The 27016-nt window shown below is 34.4% G+C and overlaps 4 protein-coding genes across 16 annotated transcripts in view; 1 reads left to right on the plus strand and 3 right to left on the minus strand.

The window, feature by feature from the left end:
• The first annotated feature begins 37 nt into the window (after positions 1-37).
• Positions 38-4915, plus strand: LOC106765005 (RNA polymerase sigma factor sigC). Its single transcript, XM_014649480.2, has 7 exons — positions 38-338; positions 828-985; positions 1211-1735; positions 1818-2048; positions 3317-3457; positions 3559-3759; positions 4375-4915. The coding sequence occupies exons 1-7, from the start codon at positions 239-241 to the stop codon at positions 4654-4656; spliced, it is 1638 nt and encodes a 545-aa protein (XP_014504966.1). The 5' UTR covers positions 38-238; the 3' UTR covers positions 4657-4915.
• A 6171-nt stretch (positions 4916-11086) lies between these two features.
• On the minus strand, positions 11087-22209 carry LOC106764847 (putative pentatricopeptide repeat-containing protein At2g01510). 11 transcript variants are annotated; one of them, XM_022782374.1, is made up of 5 exons: positions 19547-22209; positions 15476-15715; positions 14980-15066; positions 14308-14860; positions 11087-11403 (listed from the first exon to the last, which is right to left on the minus strand). In XM_022782374.1, exons 1-2 carry the CDS (start codon positions 21957-21959, stop codon positions 15633-15635), a joined length of 2496 nt encoding a protein of 831 aa, XP_022638095.1. In that variant the 5' UTR covers positions 21960-22209; the 3' UTR covers positions 11087-11403; positions 14308-14860; positions 14980-15066; positions 15476-15632. The 11 variants fall into 11 exon arrangements, with proteins under 11 accessions (XP_022638095.1, XP_022638104.1, XP_022638099.1 ...); XM_022782383.1 differs by having other exon boundaries at positions 15476-15737; XM_022782378.1 differs by lacking the exon at positions 15476-15715 and having other exon boundaries at positions 14308-14693; positions 14783-14860; positions 19534-22209.
• Positions 13627-14684, minus strand: LOC106764848 (sialyltransferase-like protein 1). Its single transcript, XM_022782223.1, has 3 exons — positions 14605-14684; positions 14308-14509; positions 13627-13848 (listed from the first exon to the last, which is right to left on the minus strand). The coding sequence occupies exons 1-3, from the start codon at positions 14682-14684 to the stop codon at positions 13627-13629; spliced, it is 504 nt and encodes a 167-aa protein (XP_022637944.1).
• A 934-nt stretch (positions 22210-23143) lies between the features above and the next one.
• LOC106765312 (sialyltransferase-like protein 5) overlaps positions 23144-27016 on the minus strand; it is a 16270-nt gene continuing 12397 nt past the window's right edge. Inside the window, exons 8-12 of one of the 3 annotated variants that reach the window (XR_002668264.1) lie at positions 25365-25423; positions 25082-25230; positions 24826-24907; positions 24154-24744; positions 23144-23374 (exon numbers count right to left, since the gene is read on the minus strand). Coding sequence is in view for 1 of the 3 variants with exons in the window: in XM_014649888.2 (XP_014505374.1) it covers positions 24352-24744; positions 24826-24907; positions 25082-25230; positions 25365-25423 (683 nt within the window). In the remaining 2 variants the exon portion in view is untranslated. Of the gene's footprint in view, positions 23375-23895; positions 24745-24825; positions 24908-25081; positions 25231-25364; positions 25424-27016 lie in introns of those variants that run through there. The other 2 variants (XR_002668263.1, XM_014649888.2) reach the window with 2 other exon arrangements.

Below are 27016 nucleotides of genomic sequence, written 5' to 3' on the forward strand. Positions count from 1 at the left end.
CTTTTTTAAAATTTTCTTTGTAATAAAAGGAAGAAAAATATCAGCAACCACTGGGAGGGAGATGAAGAACTGGTGGTGGAAGTTACAGCAACGCAACGCGATATCCACATTGCGCATTGCTTAAAGCATTTTATGACCTTCCAATTCGGATTCTTTCTCTTCTCTGTGCTCTGAACTTCAACCGCCGTTGTTTCATGGACTCTCTTTCTCTATCTCACACTCACCGCAACAAAACGATATGGGTCTCAGCTTAAACGCCAACAGACTCAGATATTGCGTTCCTCTTCATACCCCTCATTCCTTCACCAATTCACCTGTTTCTCTTTCTCCATCTTCTGGTTACTTCTCTTCTTTCCTTTTACATCATCATCTTCATCTTATTCTTGTATCATTATGTATTTCTTTTTTATCTATTGTTGCCACTGTGTGTTTATCACTAACAATCTATAAACTAAGAAATTAGAATTTGTGTGTTCATTCAATCTATTGATTTTAACAGTAATCATTTTAAAATTTGGATCAAGGATTAGAACTGTATTGTTGATTATTACTATAATTATCTTGAAGTTTAGATCAACCATTAATTCTGATTACAGAGAATTTACGGAATCGTGATTGTGAATTTTTATTGTAATTATTTTAAAATTCATCGTAAAGATTATGTCCGAATGAACAGAAATTGAAACTGAGAAAGACTTAATAACAACCGTGAAGGTAGTAAAATATTTTTTTTTTTTATAAAGTGTAATGTTATTAACATTTTACTTACTTCAGTATTATGTTTCTAATTCTTTTCTGTTTTAAAATTTGGGTGAAATATGGCGCAGCTGGAGTCAAGGAGAATTGTTTCAACTTCACGAAGTTGTCTTTGCCGTCGACATTTTATGAAGAAGCAGAAACTTTGCAGAAAGATTTTGGAAGGGTTTATGCATTTTCCGCATTGGATACCTTGGAAAATGATTCATTAGGAATAGAAGAAACTGGGGTACGACATAATAATTCTTTATGATGATTTTCTTATTTGACAGTAACAATTATATTGGGATTTGACTCCTTATGGGGTATGTGTTCTTGATTTGAATTGTAGTATTTGATAACTCAACTCACTTTAAATTAGTGGTGATTGTATCCTTTCCTTTTCACTTTAGAAGTGTCGAATCCATTATATTGATGGCCAACATATAGGTCTTATGAGATGCTAATTTCCCAGGTAAACAAAGGGAAGATGTCAGTGAGGAGTGTACATGAAATATTTGATAATACCCTAATGCCTTTTGGAGAGGTATCTACTGTCTCAAAGAAGTTTGAGTCATTCACGCCACAGCATTTCCATTTATTAATGAAGAACCTTGATGTTTTAGAAGAGACTTTTGCCGATTCTGAAGCATCAAGATTGGAAAAGGATATTAGATTGCAACTAGAGAAGCTTGGTGCTCTCGAGTTATTCAATGTTTGTCTATCAAGATCACTTGGAAGCTCACTTGTGTCTGACTATGCTGATAAAGTACCTAACAAGAGCAAAGTTGTTGTCCCGTCTAGCAAGAAAAAGGAAAATAAAACTAGAAGAAAGAGGGAAATTGATGTCACAACAGTTTCCACACAGTCATTGACTTTAAAAGCTAATCAGGAAGATCTATTAGGATTCTCAGTTTCAGTTGTGAAAAGAGCAACAAATAGTAAAAGTAAAAGAGTGATGGTTGCTAAAAGGGAGGCAGAGATGGCAAAAGGTGTAAAGGTTAGTGTATGATGTAAGAAATAGAGAGATTCTGTACCGTGATTGTAAAGTACATAAATACTGAAATTCTTTACTACTCTAGGTGCTAGCTGAGTTAGAGAAAATTAGGACAGCTATAGAAGATGATACCAAGCGAGTAGTGACCTTGAATCACTGGGCGGAAGCATCTGGAGTTGATGAGAAGGTGCTACAGCAGCTATTGCATCATGGTTATTATTGTCGGGATGAGCTCATACGGAGTTCTCGTTCCTTAGTTCTATTCCTTTCCAGAAAATACAGGGGTATGGGAATAGCTTTGGATGACTTACTTCAGGTTTGTTCCAAATGTCATTATGCATGATTATATATATAATTTGCCATTTGTTATTGACGAGGACATGTTTCTATTTGTATTTTATCTATTTGTGTGCAGTTGTAAATTACATCTCAAGAACCCAACTTACCTGGATAAGAGCCAATAATTATGGGGCCAACAATGAACAATTTCTGAGAGTTAAAATTGAAGCAAATAATTCAAGATATATGCATGTGTATTCTGTGGGTGAGGAAGGGGGAGGGGAATGGATATTGAGTTGATTGTATCAGTTCATAGAAAGAAAGGACATGCATAGAGGCTTTAGCATAAATTACACTTTTCCCTTCTTGATGGTTACATCTGTACTTATTCCACTGCACCAACAATTTATCACCTCTAATTTTGAAGACAATTATTACATGTGATCTTTTATTATATTCTCCTTTAGTTATAAAGCACTCTGATCTTAAATTCTTATCACTGTGCATTGAAGGATATAGACCCAAAATATCTCATACCAGGAAGGAAGTGGGGGGAAACCAATTTTCTTAAATATTTCATCAAACATCCCATACTAGGATACAGACCCAAAACATCATAGGATTTAAGTCCTCTCCACCCGAAAGGTCATTCTACTACACATGATGAATCTAATGATTCTTTTTTCCTGTTAGTTTTATCACTTAGAATCAATGTCTCATGCTTTTCTTTATTGTTTTGTGATTTTTTGTTGGAGATCTAAAACAAATATACAATATATAAATGGAGGTAAACCTTATCTTATAAGCTGATTTTGTAGAGTTAAGTTTAAAGTCTATTTCTTAATATAGTATCAAAGTCAGTTAAAAACTTATCTTAATGAGATTTGTTATTTTGTTGAGTCTATTGTGCTATCGGTTATCGGAACACCCATAAATACCTAGTCTCAAGTTTAAGATGTATATGTATACCTTATTGTGAAGGAGAATGTTAGAGATCCTACATCAACAAGAGATAAAGTAAATTTACAATATATAAGAGAATATAAACCTTATCTTATAAGATAGTTTTGTAGGATTGAGTTAGGCTTAACTTCATCTCTTTGTAATTTCTTATTGATTTTGTAAATATATGATAACAAAAGGACAATTGAAATTTGCGTGGGGCTTCCATTATTGATACTTTGATCAATTTTTTTTGTGAAGTTGACTGAAGTGGAAATATAGAATTAAAATGTTACTATCAACGCATGAATCCTATTTAGATTAGATTTTCATTGACGCATGCATTTTCGTCACATTTCATAGGCAGGATATGTAGGTGTTCTCCAAGGAGCTGAGAGATTTGACAGTACAAGGGGTTACAAATTCTCAACCTATGTGCAGTACTGGATAAGGAAATCAATTTTAAGAGTGGTGGAACGATATTCTCGAGGAGTCATAATTCCTGTATGTTCTTTTTCTTACGAGATTGTTTCTTAGCACCAGTTTCTTCCCGGACAACCTAAATATTGATCCCGTGTTCTTTTAATCATCATTATTCTTTTTAGTGGTCATTAAACAGGGCAATAAAGCAAATCCAGAAAGCTCGAAAAGTCTTGAAAAGTACACACAAGAAATGCCCAGATGATTTGGAAATTGCAAAGATGACAGGTCTTTCACTAGATAAAATCAAATCAGCCAGCAATTGTCTGAGAATAGTTGCTTCAATTGATCAGAAGGTGGGGAATTGCCTTGGTATAGAATATAATGTAAGACTACGATCTCCCTCTCTTTGCCTCTCTTACCTGCAACCTGTCTGTTTTTATTGTGTTATGATCTGAATGGTGGTATTTTGTTTTTAATCATCATTGGCTTGCCTTTAGGAAAAAGAAAGAAAATGGAAGATAATTACCTGCCTAGTTTATTACATCAATTAACTAATACAGAAAACATGCTCTCTTGTGTGCATTCAATGTCCATGAGAACTACATTTTCGTCCATATTATCAATTTTATTTTTGCTTACGGGATTTTGTTGATCATGCATGTTGGTATGTTCATGTTTTGAGCATGCTTTCCCGAAGTCAAGGTTGAACTGCTGCTACCGCTATTTGAGATATGTACTTTCTAGTCACCAATCTTACCTCACTTGTATAACTCAATCAATTTTTTGTTTTATTTTCTTATACCCATCGAGAGTGATAGAGCATACAACATTCTTATTAGGGTAAGTGGGTTCAAAGTTTCCATCACTGTTTTTCACTTAATCTGCAACCTGTAATAAGATTTGGAAGCTTTAACCTGTGCAGGAATACTAAATTTTGAAAAACAATTAGGTTGTAATCTTATGTCAAGTATAAACTATTTTATGGATTAATGCTATAGGAACTTCTGCCCGATACAACAATCGAGAGCCCTGAAAATGCTGTCCTGAAGCAACATATGAAAAAAGACGTACATGATCTCCTGAAAGGCTTGAACTCAAGGGAAAGGCAAGTATTAACCCTACGCTTTGGCCTTATTGATAACCAGCCCAAGTCTCTGCAGGATATAGGGACCCTTTTCAAAGTTAGCAAAGAGAGGATAAGAAAAATAGAGAAAATCGCTCTTACGAAGTTAAGAGATGAGGCCACCACCTCAGACTTGCATTATTATTTGGATCTGTAGTACATATATATATATATATATATATATATATATATATATATTATCTTTAGGTTCTGGTAAGCTTAAATAGTATATTGGTTTCATCTGGCAACGAAGGATGTGTACAAACTTTTGGTCCTGAATTGGTTGGATGAGATATGTATAAAGTTTGGCACCCTCATGACCTTGTGTTTCTCAACATTTCACCACAGAAAGGTGTCGACAATTATAGAGAAAAGCTACGTCAAGTTAATTATCTCTTTTGTGGTTATCCTTCAAATCATGTGATAATGCTTATATGCTTGATCTTGATTTGGCCTTGAGAATGAATGACATAATATTTGTGTTGGTCTATATTATGTATATTCAAAATGCATGTCATACAATGGTATATTTGTAAAAAGTATTACATTTTTTTTTTCATATTTACCATCTATTTTATCTATGCTCACATAATTCCACTTCAAAATATGTCTGATGAATGGATGGGATAGATTCAATAGTTTTTCTTTTACAAAGTTCATTGCATATCAAAATTATTCTTAATGAAGGTTATAAGAAGGAAAAAAATGTAATTAAAGTATATTACATTAATACCTCACGGTATTATTGAATTACATTTATAGTCATTTTTAAAGTGACCTCCTAATAAAGGAATGTGGTAATTGGGGTTGCAGTGGAACACTGAAAAAAAAAGTAAAGGAATTGTAGGAAAAAAAATTAGATAGATCACTTAGTAAGAAAATATTGATTTGTTAAAGTAAATTCTTGATTTTGGGTGTTTATTTCAAGAAACGTATTAACATCCTGCAATGTTGATTACAAAGACGATTATTTATAATTAATTAGTATACTATTTATATTATTAAAATATTTCTCTTATCCTAAAATAATTATAACGTTAATTTAAACAATCATTAATGTGTTTTATTATTTTATGATTAAATTGAGCATCACTATGATACAAGAGAAATGTTAATATTTCGTTTTCATGTATATTTCGATAGATAAGATTGTATATCTCCTTTGTAAAAAGAGAATAGTTCGTGGTAAAAAAAATAGTATTTATGTAATGACAATACTTAAATTTCTATTATTTTACATATCCAAACCAATTCATTGATATATTTATCTATATCTTATTACATTAAATTTTGTATATATTTTTATTTAAAATAATATTGAAATGACAAGTTTGCACAACTCTATCAAATTTTATAATTAAAAAAATCAAATTTAATTAACTCATTATCTATTTTTAAACATTATTATAACATTTTATTCAGAAAATAAAGCTTGATTTTAATAGTTCTAAACTACTTACTTCAAATTATTATCACTATTATTATTTTTAAATTGAAAATATTTATAAATATGAAAAAGATTAAAGTGTGAACTACTTGAGATAACATCTTTTATATATGTAAATTTTAGTGTCGTCACAATTGTTTGGTTGGAAAATAATAACGTACCTCTTAGCCATGGTAAAACATTTATAAAAAAAGTTGAAGTCATCCATGAAGATGGTTTAAATTCTACCTTTTGGACTACTTTTGGAGTAATCATGGAGCATAACTTGGAGTAGTATAGGTTTTTCTAGGTCATGTATTTTTGCCAAGTAGTGTAGGTTTCTTTAGGCCACGTATTTTGACTAAGGAGGTAGGTTTGTTTAACGCCTAATTAGTATAGGATTTTTCCATAAGTTAGACATCCAAACCATATGGAAAATATGTTTCATGTGTCATGTTTCCATTGGAGAAGATTTAGCTTTAGTAGTGGCCACTTGACACTCTAAGAATGGAGAGGATTGTGCTTTATGAGTGGCCACATGTCCTTCCCTCATTGGATATGATTTGTGGACACCTGTCCATTTCTTAGAGGATCACTTTTTTGGCCATTGAGTGCAAGCGAAGGAGATCATGCTTTTAGGGGTTTTTAAGAGACACCCTTGCCTATATATAGAGGTGTCTCCTCTCTTGTAATCATATTTGATGTTGAATAAAGTTATGTTGTCCATTTTTTACCATATTACTCAACTTGAGATCAAGACTATAACAATACATGAGGCTTCTCTAGTCACCTTCTTCTAGAGTTAGCCTAACCTCTCTTAGAGCATCAATAAACACCACCTCCATCATCCATAAACATCATAAAACTGTGAGCTTAGCTCCCTTGTCCACCAAAGCTTTCTCACAATATCATCATTCACCTACCTTCATGGCTTTTCTCCTAGTTTTGGCTCAACCTAACTAAGAGGATTGCCATCATTTGGTATCAAGAACTTAGGTTCTTCAAGAGCTAAGTCTTTTGGTCCATTATCTGTCATTTTATTTCTGTGTTGTCCTTGTGTTTTCCTAACATTTTCTTGTTGTAGCTATCTTGAAATGGTTCAAATCAACCTCTTATGCTCTGCAATTAACATTGACGATTTTCAAAGTTAAACTGCATTTATCTCAAAGGTCCAAAAAATATGTGTGTAGTCAAATAAAAGCTTTTTGAGTCTAGTTTCCAACAAAAAAAGAATCACATAATTTAGAGTTCTACGGAGATAGTTATGGCTACAACAGTAAAAAAAGGTCAGAGTTGCCAAAATGTTGTCATCAATGTTTTTCAAGTTTTGTTTTGATAGTTTTGCCTATTGTTTTGTGCATTCTAAATGCTCCTAAATGTGTTGGATATCATGTTCTTAGTTTTTGTTTAGTCTTTATTCATCTTTTGGTTTGGTCATTTTGATTTTTATTCCATCCAAGTTGTTTAAAGTCTTGTTTAGTCCTTTATATATCATTACTTCTTAGTTGAGTTATGAAAAATCACAAAAATATGTGTTCAAGTGTGTTTTCCAAAAACTACACCATATTTGTGCCTTTGAGTGTTTTTATTTTACATATTTGATTTCATACTTGTTGTTAGATCATGAACATGTTCATAGAGTTAGGTTTTCATTATGTCATTTTATGTTTCATGCTATATTTGGTTCTAGTAGGTTTTATTCCTTTTGGTGTTATAAGTTTGTGTGCTCTTCAAAACCATTACTGAATTTCAGATTTAAGGTGTGTTTTGGTGTGTGTCCTAAAAATTTTAAATTAAAGAAGAGACAAAAGGTACAAAAGAAAAAATAGACAAAAAGTACAAAAAGCAAAAAGCATATGCATGTACCATTTCCACCAACTTTGTGAGCACTTTTACGTGGATTTGGCTTGCTGTTTGAACGTGAATTGCCTCTGTCCAACAGCTATATGAATTCAAAAAGAGTTTCCATAATGCACTATTTGATCATAGCTTGCAAAAGATAAAAAAACACCTCGTGTTTTCTAGTAGTTTTTGGTTTTTATGGTCTAGTCTAGTGTCTTTCTTTAGGTAATCTCTTTTGTTGTGTTAACCATTTTTTCTTGCCTTTTATTTTCTTGCTTGTCTCCTAATCAATCTCAATTTTGTCCATATAAAATTATTTTGGAAAAGCCTTTGTTCATTTTAGACCTTTTCTTCCTTTGTTCTTGGACTCTATTTGGCTTTGGTGTTATCTTGTGGATAGGTTTCTTTGGTGAACCAAAAAAAAAAACCTGTGAGGTTCTTTTGGAGAGATAATGCAAAACCTTAAGGTAGCATCCTAGGTGAAGGAGACCTTATGAAAAGCTTGAGGTCTTGGCTTGAAGACAAGAAGACAAGAAGACAAGAGAGTAAAAACTTGGTGAGAATAGTGAATTTATGTGTATTTCCTTTTAGTTGTAAAATTGTAATTGTTTTCTTTTTTACAGACGAGGATGGGGAGTGATCGCCGTTGAAAGAGGCACAGACAAGGAACGGCTCCTGGCAGGCTTCTAGTAGAAGGGGCACATGGAAGAATCGAACATACACCGGAATGAGAGGGATCTAAAGACTGTATAGGTATGGGACTATACGGTTGAAGATAGCTTAAAGGAATTAATTTGGCTACTCATATCAACAAATGCATTTGCTTTTCGGTAGCCTAACCCATAAGAACTCCATGGTTAAGCGTGCTTAGCTTGGAGTAATTTAGGGATGGGTGACCTTCTGGGAAGTTTTCCCAAAAAGTGTGCGAGTGAAGACAAAGCACATTGGAGAGCCTCGTGTTGATGTGTGGGGGCAGTCAATATTCCCTGTAATAGCCTAACCCATAAGAACTCCATGGTTAAGTGTGCTTAGCCTGGAGTAATTTAGGGATAGGTGACCTTCTGGGAATTCTTCCCGGAAAGTGTGCGAGTGAGGACAAAGCACATTGAAAAGCCTCATGTTGATTTTTGACCCCAGTGAAAAAGAGTACAATGACTCCAAAGAAGACAAGGAAGTTTGCCTTAGCCTAAGTTGAATATTTGAGGACAAATCCTTTTCAAGAGGGGGGATGATGGCATACCCCCTAGCCATGGTCAAGCATCTATAAGAAGAGTTGAAGTCATCCATGAAGATGGTTTAAACTCTACCTTTTGGACCACCTTTGGAGCCATCATGGAGCACAACTTGGAGTAGTATAGGTTTCTTTAGGCCATGTATTTTTGGCAAGTAGTGTAGGTTTCTTTAGGCTATGTATTTCGACCAAGTAGGTAGGTTTGTTTAAGGTTTGTATTAAGGCCTAAATAGTATAGGGTTTTTCCTTATGTTAGACATCTAAACCATGTGAAAAGTATGTGTCATATGTCATGCTTCCATTAGAGAGTATTTAACTTTAGTAGTGGTCATATGATACTCTAAGAATGGAGATGATTATGCTTTATGAGTGGCCACATGTGCTTCTCTCAATGGAGAGAATTTGTGGACATTTGTCCACTCCTTAGAGGACCACTATTTTGGCCAATGAGTACAAGGGAGGGAGATCATGTTTTTAGGGTTTTTTTAAGAGAAGCTCTTGCTTATATATAGAGGTGTCTCATATCTTGTAATCATCTTTGATGTTGAGAAAATTTATGTTGTCCATTTTTGGTGATAATACTCATCTTAAGATCAAGATTAGAGCAACCCATGAGGTCCCTCTAGTCACCTTCCTATAGAGTTGGCCTAATCTCTCTTAGAGCATCACTAAACACCACCTCCATCATCCATAAACATCACAAAATTGTAAGCTCAGCTCCCTTGTCTATCAAAGCTTTTGCACCATATCATCCTACACCCACCTCTATGACTTTTCTTCTTGTTTTGGCCCAACTTAGCTAGGAGGATTGCCATAAGAAAAGTATTTGGTACAATGAAAAGTACACTAGGATATAAAGTTCAATTATAGGAACATAAGGAAATAAGAGGGCCATAAGGTTATTTCTTCCTGCATTTGAATTTTTTTCTTCATGTACCCCATAACTTTTGAAATTCCTCTTTTACCATTATGAAAACTTAATAAAATAAAAACGAATTAAATGGTATTCTTCTCGTTAACACTGTCTTCCTTCTTCACCTTGTCACACTACATTTCATCATCTTCTTTGTTATTTCTTGCAAGGAAACCATCTAAGACTTTCTTCTTATTAGGTAATCCAATATGTATCGCCACATTTGGAAATATGTATCAAATTGTACAATTAGGAAGACTAAAGTTAAAATAATACTGAATTGGGAAATCCAATATGCATTACCGGATCCTAGAGATCATTCAAGATTAATAAATCTGGTATGTAAGAATAAGTTTTAGATTAGCTGATCGAGAATGCAATTCAGAAATTGAAAATACATTTCAGATTGCTCAATTTGGTATATACATTATCTTGTGTTTATGATAAGCTAATCTAGAACATACTCCCTGACGTCATTCTCTTGATTAAGCTTTTTGTTATTCCTATCAGGGGAGGGTATCGGGAAACAAGATTAGAAAGCCCCACATTGTTCCTTGCAAGATCATTGGAAAGTGTAGTTGTGTCACAGTTTGTATGATCCCTACCCCTCGTGGGTCCAATGTCGTCACTGCCAAGGTCCTCAAAAAAGTATTGTAGTTCATTGAGATTGATGATGTTTTCACTTCCTCTAATGGTTCAATCAAACCCCGAAATTTCGTCAAGGTTAACCTTTACTTTGTAGTATTTATTTTTTTGCTATTGTTTGTTTCAATTATTGGATAATGTTTGATAATGATAATTTACAATGGTTTTTAACTAGTTCTCTCAAGTTTTTTTTTCATTATTTTTGTTGTTTTAGCCTTATTAATGATTATGAGTATGTTCCTTCAATAGATGTTGTTTAAATACGAGCAATTTATATCATTCTCCTTTTAAAATTAATTGTACTTGTAGGGTTTTAGTATTGTAACCATATGTCCTTTTTTTTTAATTTGAAGATGACATTATTTATCATTTATCACTTAACATCATCCTCGTTGGTCATCTCCTGCATGTATCACGATTTTCTTCCATCATGCATCATTAGTAGTGAGTGATGTGGCTGCATATTTTTAGGAGCAATTATGTTATGTTAAATAAGTCCACTGTATTATTTGAAAACATAACATCATATGTGCATAAGAAGATTTCGCACTTTTCTGATGTAAGGCTATATATTAGCAACATTTATTATTCAAAGCGTAGTGAATAAAACACTAATCCTTTTTACATTTTATCTTTTATATTCGTGAGTCTAGCATTCTGGTATCAAAGCTCCATCACGGGCCTAATCCAAAGTAGAAGTCATAGTCTTCTAAAGCATCACACATGGCATCCAAAACTTTTGTTTGTGCAGCTTGCTATACCAAAGTTTGATGGGCACTACTATCACTGGGATATGCTCCTCGAGAATCTTTTGCATTCAAAGGAATACTGGTGCAAAATGGCATTCCTGCATCAACAAAAGGAATACCTATTACAGACACGCAGGGAACACATTGATGATATGCAATTAAAGGATTTAAAGGCAAAGAACTATCTATTTCAAACATTAGATCATTCAGTATTGGAAACAATTTTTAATAAGGATATAACTTATAAGAAAAAGATATACGGGACTCTTTAAAATAGAAGTATCATGATACTTCTCGGGTCAAGTGTGCCCAATTACAAACAAGATTTGAAATTTTCCACGTGAAGGAAAAAGAATTTGTCAACGATTATTTTGGACACTTACCATCGCCAACAAGATGAATGCTAATGGTGAAAACAAAGGTGATGTTACAGTTGTTGAGAAAATTTTGCGATTCATGACTCCCAAGATTAATTATTTTGTGTTACATAGAGGAGTCTATTGATTATTTTATGTGTTACATTGAGGAGTCTAAGAATACTAACACACTGACTATTGGTGAATTAATAAGTAGTCTCCTTGTCCATGAGCTCCGTATGACATCTTACGTGATAGAAATGCAGACCTTGCAGATTGCTCATGTCAATAACCACGTAGAACGGGGACATGGTCATGGAGGTTTTGGACTCCGAGGAAGAGGACGAGGTTGAAGAAGTGGTAGATAAGGCTTTATGGAGTGCTACACATGTCACCATCTTGGACATTTCAGTTGGGAATGTTTAAACCAAACGAGAGAGGCCAACTTTGTGGAGACACGCCCAAGAAACATGTTACTCCTTTGCAAGGTTGTCTTGAGAAAGTTATCTCAAGATCAAACAAACTTCAATACATCATTTTTCATTCCCCTCCAATATAAGTTGCCTGCCACATGCCTGTAGGTTCTCTAGAACCCCAAGTGCCTTGCTTGTGGGGTTGAATGGAACTCCTCTAATAACTTGGGAATCCACGAGGACTTTTCAGCAATGACTAATCGGTCCTTATATAATAGCACTCCTTGCTTATACATAAATCCAGGATATGCTTTCGTCCCCCTTTGCAACTCCACGATTATTTTTTTTCCATTTTACATCGTCATGCACCTCGGCTATTAAAGCCTAATAATCCAACCAAACAAGAATATAAATCATACTATTCAATTCCAATCCTTCTTAACTCCTCCAGAGAGCATATGGACCTTTGTTCTTTGTCCTGGTTTATAAATAATCTCAAAATTGTACCCCAATAATTTAACCACCCAATTTTGTTGATCCACATTACTTATCCTTTGATGTAAAAATTGCTTCAAGCTCTTTTGATCGGAAAATACCTTTAATGTCCTCCCTAACAAGTAAGGCCTCCAATGTTGGATAATTAGAGTGACTTCCATTAATTCCTTCTCATAGGCAGACTTAGATAAGTTTCTTGACCCCAAGACTTCGCTATAGTAAGCCACTGGTTGACGATTTTGCATTAGGATGCTCCAATTCTAGTCCCAGATGCTTCACAATCTAATTCAAATCCTTTCTCAAAATCTGGTAGCCTTAATACTATTGCAATTGTAACTTTTTTCTTCAACTCTTTAAATGTTCTCTGGGCATTTTCATTCCACATGAAACCATCCTTCTTTGTTAATTCCGTGAGAGGCTTTGTAATTTTCCCATAATCTTTTATAAAATTTCAATAGTACCCTGTGAAGCCTAAGAACCCACGCACTCTTTTCACATTTTTTCGTACAGGCCAATCAAGCACACTACTAATTTTGGAAGGATCAACTGATACCCCCCTTCAATTCAAATCACATGCCCTAGATATTCAACACTTTCCAATCCAAACTTGCATTTCTCTTTATTAGCAAATAATGGATGTTGCCTCAGTATTCCCAAAACAGTAGTCAAATGTTGCATATGTTCCTCCCATCCCTTGTTATAGTATGTCATCAAAGAATGCCAATACTCCTTTTTGCATAAAAGATCTAAAAACTTCATTCATCAAGGATTAAAATGTAGAAGGAGCATTCATAAGCCCAAAGAGCATTACGAGATATTCATAATGTACTTCACGGGTTCTAGATGCGGTTTTAGGAATATCATCAACTTTCATATGCACCTGGTAATACCCAAATTTCAAATCCAGCTTAGAGAAGTACTTTGCTCCGTATAGCACATCGAATAATTCTTCAATAACTGGTAAGGGAAATTTATTAAGGATGTGGCTTTATTCAAGGCTTTGTAATCCATACACATTCTCCACCGGTTGCTATATCACCAGGCTAGAATATGCACTCTATCTATACCAGATGTTCACATCCTCCATCAACTCATGAACCTGCCTTTCATTCTCATTTTTGTGATGATAAGGATAACGATAAGGTCTTGTGTCAATCGGTTCTTGACCGAGTTTAAGTGTAATCCCATGTTCATGAGTGCGAATTGAGGGTAGTCCTTTGGGCCCTTTGAAGACATCCTTTGGGTCCTTTGTTCCATAGTGATGTTTTGTATGCCAAATCTTTAATAGAAAATTAAAGCTATATTTCACACTGGATAGACTCCCATTACAACTAACATGGCCCAAAATTTCAACAGAAGTTTCACATCTTTGTTTAAATATTTTAAAAGATAATAACTTACCAGATCCTTTTAAAATAGGGACAACGTTACGCGCAGCACCTCTGACAACTAGACAGAAATCCCTCTTAAGACCGCACATTCCTACACAATCCATAAAGGGACAAAATAAGTATACGCGACTCTTTTAATAGCATATCAGATAAATGCACTACAAACTCTAATACTATATCACTTTTTGGGATCTTGTTCCGAAGTAAAAATATAATGGTTGGATATAGCAGAAGCAAGTGGTCGTTTCATCTATGCTTTGGATAAACTAACAAGATTTCAAGAAAACGGAAATGAAAGAAGAAATCGTTAAAACTTTGCCTCCACTATGATGGGTTGACATGTTTACCTCATTAACAGGGGCCTCATTATCCTGAATAACAGCATCATGGCTATCAATTTCTTTCCCGAATGTAGTCTTCAGAAGATCCCCAGAATTCCCAACAACAGCACAAGTTCGGAACTGCCGTGGGTGAAATGGGAGCTTTGCAGGTATCAACACATTGAGGTTCTCTTCACAAAGAGTCTTGTTGGTGCACTTCTTTGTCCCCCTACAAGAAGAAAAGGCATTAGCATACATACACTAACTGATAACACATGCAACCCAATAAACAAAATTGAAATAAAGTTTCAAGATCCATCCTACGGTGCTATCCTTTGTGGAGTGTAATCCATCCAACCACCAGGTCGAGAATCAAGATACTCTCTGGTCAATACAGTTGTCATGTTCCGATACTGCAACATCTCAACACATCAGCCCAAGTAAATACTCATTCTGAAACTTCAAATTAAACAGGAACAAAAGGAGTGTCACGACAATGCACCAGTTCCCACAACAGGATTGCCTCACACACATCATATTTGTACTCCAACAGCTCAAAGTGATTAAACTGTGCGTTGTACTGCAATAATTTAAACATTAGAAAAAAATAATTTGAAACTCAACAGTTTAACCATTAACGAAACATTAAATAAAATAAGAGTTCTCAGAACTCAGAATTGAGGAGACAGAAAGACATACCCAAGAGCTGTTGGTACCTTCAGGGTATTTAAGGATCAAATTACAATGGTCAATAATATGAGCAGTGAGTTCTAGCCCCCTCTTATCCTGTTTAAATTTCCAACGTCAGCACATATCTTAACACAACTATATTCTATCTTTTTGAAAAAAATAAAAGCATAAGACTTAGATTCAGATGCTTATATGTTTTTTATGTGCTTCTTCTATCAGAATTGGGAGTGTAGTCAGTGTTACACATCAATAATATTAAGAAATATTAAGAAATGATAAGATGAATAAATAACCACATCAGTATTATTCATCAGAGAGAAATGTTTCAGATCGAACAGTTACCACACATTGCTGAACACTGGACTGAATGTTAGACAAGACACGGATAATTTCGGATTTGCAAGTAGAAGAAAGGGATCCTGAACATGCAAATTTAAACTGAAATTAAGAAAACAGAATTAGAATGATTGATATTTCAAGTGTGGTGCGATTACGGTGAAAATACCTGCGAAGAGAGAGGATTAGATGTGAAGAGGAGGATGGAGAACAATGTAGACGTGCACACCAGATAAAGAAGAGGAGGACGGAGAACAATGTGTGTGTGCACACCAGATAAAGGACGGTGGGTCGCCGGTTAAGGGCTGAAGCCTGCTTGTGCTGCCTCATTTGTGTTTGCGGAGAGAAAGAGACTGAACAATGTCATCTACAATGGAATGAAAATGCGGCAGAGAATGAACACCTTCAGCTGTCCGAAAAACGAATAGGCTCTGGTAAACAGCTTCATATTAATTAGTGTATAATATGAAAGTTATATATATCAGCTTTCTCAATAAATAAGACGTGAAGTATTACTCATATAATGTAACATCCCCAACTTTGGAAGTCACTTAAGAGGATCAAAGTCTAACTTTGTAAAGGTCACGTTGAAAATTTAAAAATAAAATTAATTTATTCTATACGACACAATCTTTTATTCATCATTCAAATATTATATAGTGTTCCTACCATCAAACAACATTTCATAAACTATAATTCCATTCAAATATCATAGTTCACGTTCAACATAACTAGATTTAAACTAACATATTTGGACAGAGCATACCAGAAATGAAATGCTAACAGGTTCTATACACCTTTATACTATAACCATCATTCTCTTAATGGTGATATTCATGCATCGTTACACACAGCACAATGTGGTATATCTCTTATATATTACTTACCACCCTCACACAATTTCAGAACCCGCCAAAGACAGAATACCTCAAGCAAAGACAAGATTACAACTTAAATAAAGTTTAAAACAGAGATACAATGTATCACAGCTTTATCGCTATTTCATTTATCAGAATACTACTCGTTCAGCACATAATTACATCGCATTTCAATTCACACAAAAGAAAAAATACAACGAAGGTTATCTCTCCATACCATAAAACCGTAACTAGGTCCGTCCAAGCAAATTAACATTAAATATTAACCTCGTCATATACATCTGATAGAATCAGACTTGACCAATGACCAAAAGAAAACTAATTAAATCATAAACAGCACAGCAACTAACTTGTTAATCATAATGTATCATACCATGCAAAGCACATTAACAGTTTTCTCCTCTAGTCAGCTTTTAAGCACCACAATTCTAAACTGTACCCACTTTATACACATACGAACATGCTTACATTAAAGATAGTCAAACAATCATCATTTTTCACATTGTTAAAACAATTGTTATACCAGCCAATCAATTAATTCATTATCTTTATGGCTTTTATACCCACTGCAGGTAATTAACAAAATACTTATTAAAATATAGAGTGGATGGTAGCACTAATAAAATACATTAACTCAACTATAACCCAACTTATCACTAATTCATTTACTTCATCAGCATATATTTCCAATTGTTTTTCGTATGTATACCAATTCCAATACCAACATGAAACACTCACCAAGGTGAAATACCCATGGCATAGGCAGAAAGATCACAGCCAACATAGTACACAACTAACCAGTCACACCAAGAGTTAACTAATCATAGATACAAGCTAAACATTTATCCAAACCACATCAAGATCACTCATAATACCAACATTCAAGCATATATGCACCATAACAGCAGAAAAGTATCTCTAACTTGTATAGTTCCGAAATCATTAAACATTAAATTCTTGTGATAAAAAACCAACCAATCTTTTACTTTTAAGTTTTACCTACGCCTAAAGAACACAAAATACATACTAGTATAATACGATCCAGTTAGCATTCAAACTAAAAGTTCAAAATACCAAACGCCAATAAAATCATCTCATCACAGACCATTCACTCACTACCAAAACATTCATACTCAATATAAACTTCTTACCATCCAACCTAATAACTTACCGGTCGTTCAACCTCAATCACACTCATCAACACCAAGCATTCAGTCTATCACAAACAATTATACACTCAAACAAGATATAACAAACAATACATTTGCACAAGTAATAAGCTACATTAGAGTTACACAACCAAGTTAAGTGATCTCACTTCCCAAAGCCCCAAAAGTTTTCGCAATCCTGACTCTGATACTGCAAATGTAACCTCCCAACTTTGAAAGTCACTTAAGCAGATCAAAGTCTAATTTTTCGTAAAGGTCTCGTTGAAAATTTAAAATAAAATTAATTTATTCCAACTATAAAATGTACATATCCACAACTCAAGTTCAAATGAAGCATCAAGTACATTTGATAAAATTTATTTCTCAAATAAGTCCTTAATGCTTCCCGAATGCTAGCCCCTCTCTCCTCAATTACACAATCCAGAATCATCTGCATTCTTACCTGCTCCCATATATTATACGTTCATTGCAACAAACACACAGAAATATAGGTGAGCTATTGAATAAACACAAAGCATTAATCAGAATATAACAATTAAAGCAGTACACCCATTAACACTCACTCAGGCTTAGCCTTAGTGATCTCCTATCACACATACTACGATTAATTAGAACCAATACTTTTAATATTCTGTCACACAGAAATACGTGTCACACAGACCGATCGTTGTCACACAGACCAATACTTGAACACATCAAGATTATATCATACCATTTTGCATCTCAAGAACACATCCAATCTCATTACATAAAACATCGGCCACTAATAATATAACATTTCCAATCCTAGTTACAAGCACACAGCCACATTCTTTCCCACAATTTATATAAATATCCAATTTCCACCAAACAAGTGTTACCCAACCTTAAACTAGTTTCCCATTATCCAAAGATTCAACAAGGTAACAAACATTCATTATACTAAACAAGTTAATCACAATTTTATAACGATAGATGCACTCTAATGAGACCCATCAAACATACCATAAACTTCCTTAATTCATCCAACTATATTCCGCACTAACATATACATATATATTCCAATCGAAGAAAGTTTACTTGACCAACCATACTGTTTCAGAATCAATGCTTAAACTTAGAAATCAAAATTTAAAAGAGACCCATACTGCATAACTCTCCTGGCCTTGTTAAAAACCACCTACATCATCCATCAATCATATAAAACCTTCACAAAACATACTCTAATAATCATTTCAAATACGTGTATCCATTCATAATACCATAATTTCCTACCCCAAAATCCCTTTTCAAATCAACTTGACAGAAACAGTACCTGCTTCATACCTTTCTTATTCCATTCATCCTACCTATTCACCATTTTAATAAAACAGAACCCTACATTATAACCTCGTCTTCATTTATAAAACACCAATATAACTCAAACAACATTTAACAAATTCCTTATAAGTAATTTACCAAACTTTATTCTCATTCTTCAGAACATACAATTTCCCCTATTATAACAAGACCATTCAAAATCAATGGCGATGAAACCCAATTGAAATTATACAACCCATGAGCCCTCTGATTCAAGTCATGAAATTTCCAGGACATAAAATCTAAAGAGAACGAAATAAAACCTAAACAAGAACGCCACTTAACCAAATTCATTAAGCCCAATATGAACATAATAGTTCCCCATACCTGCAGTGTGTTCGTCGTCTTAAAAAAAAAAAAAAAGCATTTCTACCAAACCTCTACGTCTCACATGTCTCGCACTTCACCCACTGCTTGAATTTCGCACTTCTCTTCTCAGAATCTCTTGCTCCCACTCTTGGTTTCTAAAGATCACTTGCTTTCGTGTCCCCAAACCCTCAATTTCACGCCATATTTATAGGCTCTCTCCATGACCCCCAAAATAAAGTCTTGAACCCTAGAAATGAAACTCCTAATGAAAATTTGCAGACAAATTCAATCAATGAGACTGTTTTTGGTCTGCCCTTTACAACTCTTGACATTGAAGTGGAAGCAAACTCTGTCAAGGATTTCTTTTTCTTGCTGGGAAGGAATAGTATGTTTTCTCATGACCAGTAGTGTAGAAAATTGGTATTAATAAACAAGGGTATATTTGTCAATGGAGACTAAATCTTTGTCCGGGTTAACACCTTTTCTTTGTAAGTAAAATTGATAAATTTGTTGATGAAACAAAAGCAAATTACCAGTAGTCCTTACAGGAGCAAGATCCATCTCTGAAATGATGGAATCTACTTGAATCCCTGACTGTGATTTCCCGGTTTACAATCTTGGAGATTACCTTGATGGCAGCGTGGCAATCGTTACAAGCTCGTAGGTTCTTCATCACCAATATGGGTGACCCTTTTGGGGTGCTAATAAGTGCAAACGCAATGGCAATGCGTTCACTGTGATACTTTAGGGACTCTACCTTGACTTCCTCATCCACATTGTGCAGGGCACAACTTGAGTCAGGTTTATACCCTTGTTTCTCCATTTGCTCTTCCAATTCATCAAGCATCCTTGTTATCTCTTTCATCTGTGGGTGAGACATGTCATTGGCTGAGAAAACATGAGTCTTCTGTTTGATTTCAACCCAACTGTATGCTGGGACCTTTCTGATCCCTCGCTCTCTCATGGCCTTCTTCACCTTTCCTACATTCTCCCATTCACCAGCTGCTGCATAAATATTGGAAAGGCTAACATATGGAGCAGCATCTCTAAGGATCTTCATATTGAATAGTTGATCTGCTGCTCTTTTTGCCATCTCTTGATTCTTATGGATCCTGCATGAGTTGAGAATCGATGTCCACATTACCTCATCTGGTTCAAACGGCATCCGAGCCATCAATATCTCAGCATCATAAAATCGCCCACTGCGACATAGCATATCAACCATTGATGCGTAATGCTCTTTTTTGGGTACAAATTTATACACTTGAGTCATGGAGTTGAAGTATTGTAATCCTTCTTCAACTAGACCACAGTGGCTGCAGGCACACAAAATGCTAAGGAAGCTGACAGAATTTGGTTGCAGACCTGAATGAACCATTTGTTCAAATGATCTAATAGCATGGCCACCGTCTCCGTTTTGTGCATAAGCTGAAATCAGTGCATTCCAGGAAACACAGTTCCTCGTAGGCATCTCTTGAAACATACGAAGTGCTTCTTTTATGGATCCACATTTTGCATACATGTCAACCAGTGCACTCCCAGAAAATACATTTGAAATGCATCCAGACCTGATTATATGTGAGTGTAACTGTTTTCCCAGGGTTAGTGAAGGTAGATTTGCACAAGCTCTTAAGATACTGGCGTAAGTGGCTGAGTCAGCACGTATTTTGGCTCTTTGCATCTTAACAAATAGCTTTAGGCCGTCTTCATGGAGCCCCTTCTGAACATAACCCGAGATCAGGGCTGTCCATGGAACTGAACTTTGATGAGCCAGATCAACAAAAATCCTATTTGCTTCCCCAAATTTGTCACATTTAGCATACATGTCAACCAAAGAATTCCCAACCAGAATTTCTGAAATGGCATCTGTTACAATAGCCTGGGAATGGATTTGCCTACCCATTTCCAGGTTCAAAGCATTTGCGGCAATGCTCAAAAAGGTTGCAAATGGGAATTGCTGCCGGTCAAATCTTGTAAACTGTAATTCCCTGAAAAGTTCAAGCGATTCCTCCACTCTTTCATTCCATGCACAACAAGTGATGATGACATTGTAAGAGATACCATCCACCTCTGGCATTTCATAAAAAAGCTTCCTCACTTCAGCAACACGGTCATGCTTGGAGTAGAAATCAAGCAAAGCATTAGCCACAAACACATTCCACACAAAATTACACTTCACCACAAAACTGTGAACTTGTTGCCCAAATTCTATATCATCCAACTGTATGCCTGCAGTTAAAACCGCAGCAAAAGTAAACTCAGTGGGCTTGAACCCCAAATTCTGCATCTTGAAAAACAGGTTGATAGCATCATGATTGAAGCCCTCTTTGGAGTACCCCGTTAACAACACATTGAAAGTTACACTATCTCTCTCTGGCATATGCTTGAAGAGGTGACAAGCCAAACCTAGGCTACGCGTCTTACAGTAAGAATCAAGCAACGAGTTGCAAACTGTGAGGGTGGAATCATACCCCAATTTGACAACATGAGTTTGCACTTGTGCGACTTCATTGACACTGTCAAACTCAGTGAACCCAGATAAGAGAGTCGTCAAGGTGACATGATCCGGAACCAAGCCGTGCCTACACATATCAGCGAAGAGACCGAAAGCATCGCGGAACTTATTGTTCTGAGCGTAGCCACCAATGAGCATTGTCCAGGTAACAACCGAGCGTTCAACCATGCCATCAAACAAACTCCTAGCAGTGGAAAGATTGCCAGAGTTTAAGTAACCCGTGATCATAGTGTTGGTGGAGATGATGTTCTTGTGAGGCATTTCGTCGAACAGTTTGCGTGCTGCACCCAAATCCCCATGTAGGAGATGATTCTTTACTTGAAAGTTGAAACGATACGTGTTGGGATCGAAGCCTGTCTTGATGATAGAAGCATCAACCTGAAAGTGTCGTTTTTGAAATGTTAAAATTCCGTTTTTCCTCGAACATGCTTTGATGTAATTCATGGAACATAAACGGAAAATTGAAAATGGAAGACACTCGGAGGGTCCGAGTTGGATTGGAAGCTCCTGGAGGCGTTCTCTAATGAGGCAAACACAGTAGAATGGAAAGGAAACCCTAAAAGCCTTGGTTCAACTCTGTTTGAGGTGTTGAATCCTCTCAAGAAGCAAAGAGAATGAAAATGTGATTTGTTGATGACTGTGACGACGAGGCCAGAGAGAATCTACAATGAAAATTTGAGGGAGACGAGAGAAATGCTTTTTTCTACAATAATAATTTTAAAAAATCATATAATAATAAAAGAAAAAATAAATAATAATGATGATTTATAATTATATGACAATATAATCTTTTTACGCTGTACAATTCACAATGTCATAGCTAATCACTTTAAAATAGTTTTTAATTTATTTTGCAATTTAAAATTGTGGAATAATGTTTTAATTAAATATTATGTTGCCATATAGATATGTATTGCACTAAGTTTTAGAGTAAGGGGTAGTATTCGCTTCAATACAACAAAAGCCTTCAATAAGCATTTACCTTCATTTCACCATGCTATGGATTATTCTCAATTTTATAAGTTTGCCAAAAGAAAATTAATAATTTAGCATTCCCTATATTTTGAATTCAAATTTTATTATCACAACATTTTATTTAAATATATTTTCTCAAAAATAAGATACAAGCTTAAATTCAATTTTAATCTATATAAGTTAACTTATGGACAATTTTGTTCCCCTCAAATTTTAATTACAAATTTAATATTTTAATCTTTTAAAGTTATGCAATTTTAATTAGCCAATAATTAAATTGTCAATCTATATATATATATATATATATATATATATATATATATATATATATATATATATATATATATATATAGAAAGAAAGAAATTACTCGGATTAACAAATTGTAAAACTAGTTACGATAAATATCTTAAATAGATGAGTAATTAATATTATCATCAATTAGATATATGTAATATTTTTATATAACCAACTATTAAAATTGTTTAATTTTACAAAATCTAAAGATTTACCAGACGGCATAAGAAAAAGTTGATGTTTGATTTTAGAAAATCAAATTAATATTAAAGAAATGTTAACAAATTATGTGGAGAACTAAAAGAATGCCCAGTAATAGGAAAGCTCCTTCTATTTTATTTAATTTTAAACCAATGAAGAAGAGAGAGCCAAAGCTATCAAATTTAGTGTATAATTATTGTAAAATTTATACGAAACTCAAAAGAGTCCGTAACTATGTACAACCAAACACATCAATCACTAGAAGTTGATATGAAAAGTTAAGTAGACATGAAAACATGAAGATTTTGTGTTCGGTCTAATACTCATTCTTCTGAAACTTTCACAGAAAGTTCCTCCAAGATCATCACAAGCCTCTCCCCGAAATACCCTGCAAAACACATCCACAAAATCATAAGGTTTTAAATTTAAGTTTTTTAAATGAATAAGTAATTGTTAGAGAAGCTCTATCCGTAAAATGTAACTTAATTGTTAATTTAAGTTTTTTAAGTAAACAAAGTAATTTAAGTTTTAAATTGTTATCAACTTTACAGTAAAATTGGCAAGCTGATGAGGGAGAAGAAAACGAAATAAAATGTCAAAAAATGAGTTTGCTGACAAGGCAAAACTTTTTATCTGCATAACTTTAGAATTGAGAATTGCGTAATAGAACAAGTTGAATGTTAGAGGAATAGGATCAACTTTGAGTAACCCATCCAACAATAAATAACATGACGCATGAGTCACAAATATTTGAAGAGCTATTGATCTTGAGGCTGACCAATTAGTAAACAAAATGAAAAGGTAAAATTCAGCAAAATAAGTCACGCAGCAATTTGTTGTAACAAACTAAAGATAAGTAGTGGCAAGAGGAGCAAAAGAGAAAAAGCATGAATAAAGGGGAAAAAAAGCTTAGCAACGAAATAAATACATTGAAAATCTCGTAAAACAAAACAGCTCACTATCATTTTCTTTATACATCATCATAAAAAAAAAGTGTTTTTTTTTTTTGCAGATACTTCTTTAGACAATTAATACATTATAGAAGTTAGATACCTATCATGCCACGGACTAAGGACTGTCCATTCCAGAACTGAAAAAAAAATGGTACAACAAACTTCTGGGGTCAGAATTCCTGTAGTTTGATTTCTAGGCCCTAACATGAATCACCTGGATTGGTGGAATTATGCATATTCTCTCCATTTTTTCACTTGAGGTTGAGATTGGTGCTACGCTCTGGCTGAATAAGTGAAGAAACAGAACGCTGTTGGGAAGCTATGTCAGCAGCCCTCAGAAAGTAACTTCATCCCAGATTCGTTAGAAGGTTGGGCAAGATCAAATAATATCAATAGAAAGCAAAGGCACCATTTACGCCTCAGATTTTAAGGAATGTCTCACACAGACTAGATCATCCAACTTATTTCCGTCCATTTTATATAGAGAGACCCCTTGCATCTGGTTATAATGATCCTGTGCTTCCCTCCTCAAACTCTCAAAAGGCATCACTTCCCATTTACTATAATTTGAATATTTCCTGACATCACTCATGTCTGGTGATCCTGAGACAGGTCCACTGTTCTCTGGATCCACATTGCCCCACACCTTACAATTGCCAAACTGCCCTAAATCACCTCCATGACCGTCTTCATTCCTTTTCAAGCGCAAAGCTGCTGCATGTGCTTGCCTTATCATTTCTCTACTAGGTATATCTGACCAGTCTTCCCTCCTTTTAGATCTCATGGGCGAGTGAATCCTGATTACCTGACAATAAAACAAATCGAAATCATTATAAAATATACACACTAAATATATTGTGTATAGAAATTTATAATTAATGTATACCCCAAGACATTCTAGAAGTTGGTAATACGCTCTTCCTTGAAGTGGATTGTGTCCCTTTCTAGGCTTAGAGAAGTATCTTGTCCTATAAGAAAAAAATGATAAAAAGGGAAGATGAAATGTTCAAAAGTCTTAGTATCACAACCTTACATTTACAAAAATAAATAAACAAATAATTTAAAAATTAAGATTTTGCATATCGATGGAGGAAACACCTAGAATTTGAGAAATAATCAAATATCAAAATAGAGAAACTAACCATTCAGTGTATCCCGGATCAACAGTGAATCCATATATATCAATGATATCACACATGGAGAGCGCTAACTCAATAGATTTCATTCCAGTTCCTTTGGCACCTCGACGTAGTACGATTCCTTGGAAGAGATAGACTGGATTGGGTATGGTCTGCCATAAAAGGTAGTTAGAAAAAATGTAGATAAACCTATTATAGTAAGTAGCTAGGTATCCAGTTGCTCCCATCCGTACTGATATATACCTAAAAGCATTCAATAAAACGGTTATAAAGAACAGATTCTCACCTTTATAACTGCATTGATTTCTCTATGTGTCAGACTTTTGATTATGAGAACCTCAGTGTCTGCAAAAGAACAAGTTTTAATCCTTTCATTATATAGATACCATGAACTAACAGACAAACGAAAACACGGAAAAACTTAGGATTAAAATCTCATAATATCTAGTGAACTTCTAGATTTCTACTTCCCACAACTTGCGCAGGAACCAACCAATTGATCCCTTCAAATTTGAGCTTTAGACACCAGATGTCCAGATATATTAATATATATGTCAACACATAGTTACAGGAATCTAACATTTTATTGCGTGTTTATCAAAATAGAAACTTTTTTAAAAGACTTAAATATGTTTTTAGTCTTTCAAATTATAATACAATTGTTTTTCCAAGTCGTTAAAGAAAATATCTGCAGAAATTAGTCCTCCAAAAAATCGGCAGTAAATAATTAAAAATATATTTTAGAGGAAATGAAACCCATGGCCCTTGCACGAACACCATCTAGCCAATGGAAAACATGATTTCCACATTCCATCACTGACCCAACTAATTTCATCACTCAAAGGAACTAACTTGTAGCCCCTTTTCTTGTCACCATAGACAGTTTAATAAAAATTAATAAAAAATAAAAAACGATAAACTGGCATGTCTAATAATGATACATGCCTTATTTTTAGAGTGAATTCATTAGTTACGAATGAGAGTTGGTGACATGTCCTCTGATCGTCATGTAAGCAACAATACTAACAAAGTGGATAAAAAATGACTAACACTACTTTTTTAGGACTAACTTTTGTAGATTATTTTCTAAAACGGACTAAAGAACAATTTTGTTTTTAATGACTAATTTTTGCAAATTTGTAAGGACTGCAAAGAAAACTATCAGAATGAGAGACTAAAAACATATTTAAGTCTTCTTTAATATTATTTTATTTGCTAATATGTACTTTTTATTTATTAATTAATTAATTTTAAAATTTTATATCTGATAAGACAATCATCAAGAGCAAGAAATAATATAAATGTCTGAAAATACAAATTCTGAAATAAGAATTTAAGTAGAGGGGACTAATTGTTTCCAGCTACACTGATTTATTGGTTAGAATTAAACTTTAGTACTTTTTTTGAAAAAGAGAGCGATTTTAGGAACTAAGGTAGTTCAAACCTAGGAGATAACCTCTGTTTGTTGGGATGAGGGCCACTATGCTGTGCACGTCCACCTCCTCAAGACTCCATTAGGCAGGAGCATCTTGTACTGGGTTTCTGTCTTGGTTTTTAGATTGATAATAAGATCATTTGTAATGTACTACCGACCATCCTAATCAAGGGTTAGCATAAACTTTTTTTAATTTGATAGCTACGTCTAGAATGGTTGCATGGTAATTCTTTGGTAGAGAAATGCTCAACAGACAATATTGTTATAATTGTAGGATTGTAGCTCCCGAGACCATGGTAGTCAAAATTGCTTTATGGTAGTCTATTGAGTATTTCCCTCTCGTCCTTAAGCGGAACCAAATATTGTTCAAGTCAATTGGTAGCCTCCTAGTATCCTTAGATTTAAACTGTTAGGATATTTATCCTATTTATCATGATTATATTGTGTCTAGAGTTACTCTAATTATCATGATTATATTGTGTCTAGATTACTCTAATTATCAT

Source organism: Vigna radiata, chromosome 6 (genome assembly GCF_000741045.1).
Source record: "Vigna radiata var. radiata cultivar VC1973A chromosome 6, Vradiata_ver6, whole genome shotgun sequence".
Taxonomy (NCBI): Eukaryota; Viridiplantae; Streptophyta; class Magnoliopsida; order Fabales; family Fabaceae; genus Vigna; species Vigna radiata.

Coding starts and splice junctions, on each gene's coding strand:
- LOC106764847 (XM_022782374.1), bottom strand. CDS start 21,959: ATGAATTACATCAAAGCATGTTCGAGGAAAAACGGAATTTTAACATTT. Junction 15,716..19,546: donor CAGAGATGGATCTTGCTCCT/GTAAGGACTACT, acceptor TTTTTCGGACAG/CTGAAGGTGTTCATTCTCTG.
- LOC106765005 (XM_014649480.2), top strand. CDS start 239: ATGGGTCTCAGCTTAAACGCCAACAGACTCAGATATTGCGTTCCTCTT. Junction 339..827: donor TTCTCTTTCTCCATCTTCTG/GTTACTTCTCTT, acceptor AATATGGCGCAG/CTGGAGTCAAGGAGAATTGT. Junction 3,458..3,558: donor CTCGAGGAGTCATAATTCCT/GTATGTTCTTTT, acceptor TATTCTTTTTAG/TGGTCATTAAACAGGGCAAT.
- LOC106764848 (XM_022782223.1), bottom strand. CDS start 14,684: ATGACAACTGTATTGACCAGAGAGTATCTTGATTCTCGACCTGGTGGT. Junction 14,510..14,604: donor ACTCCACAAAGGATAGCACC/GTAGGATGGATC, acceptor TTCTTCTTGTAG/GGGGACAAAGAAGTGCACCA. Junction 13,849..14,307: donor ATGAGGCCCCTGTTAATGAG/GTAAACATGTCA, acceptor TTTCTATTAAAG/ATTTGGCATACAAAACATCA.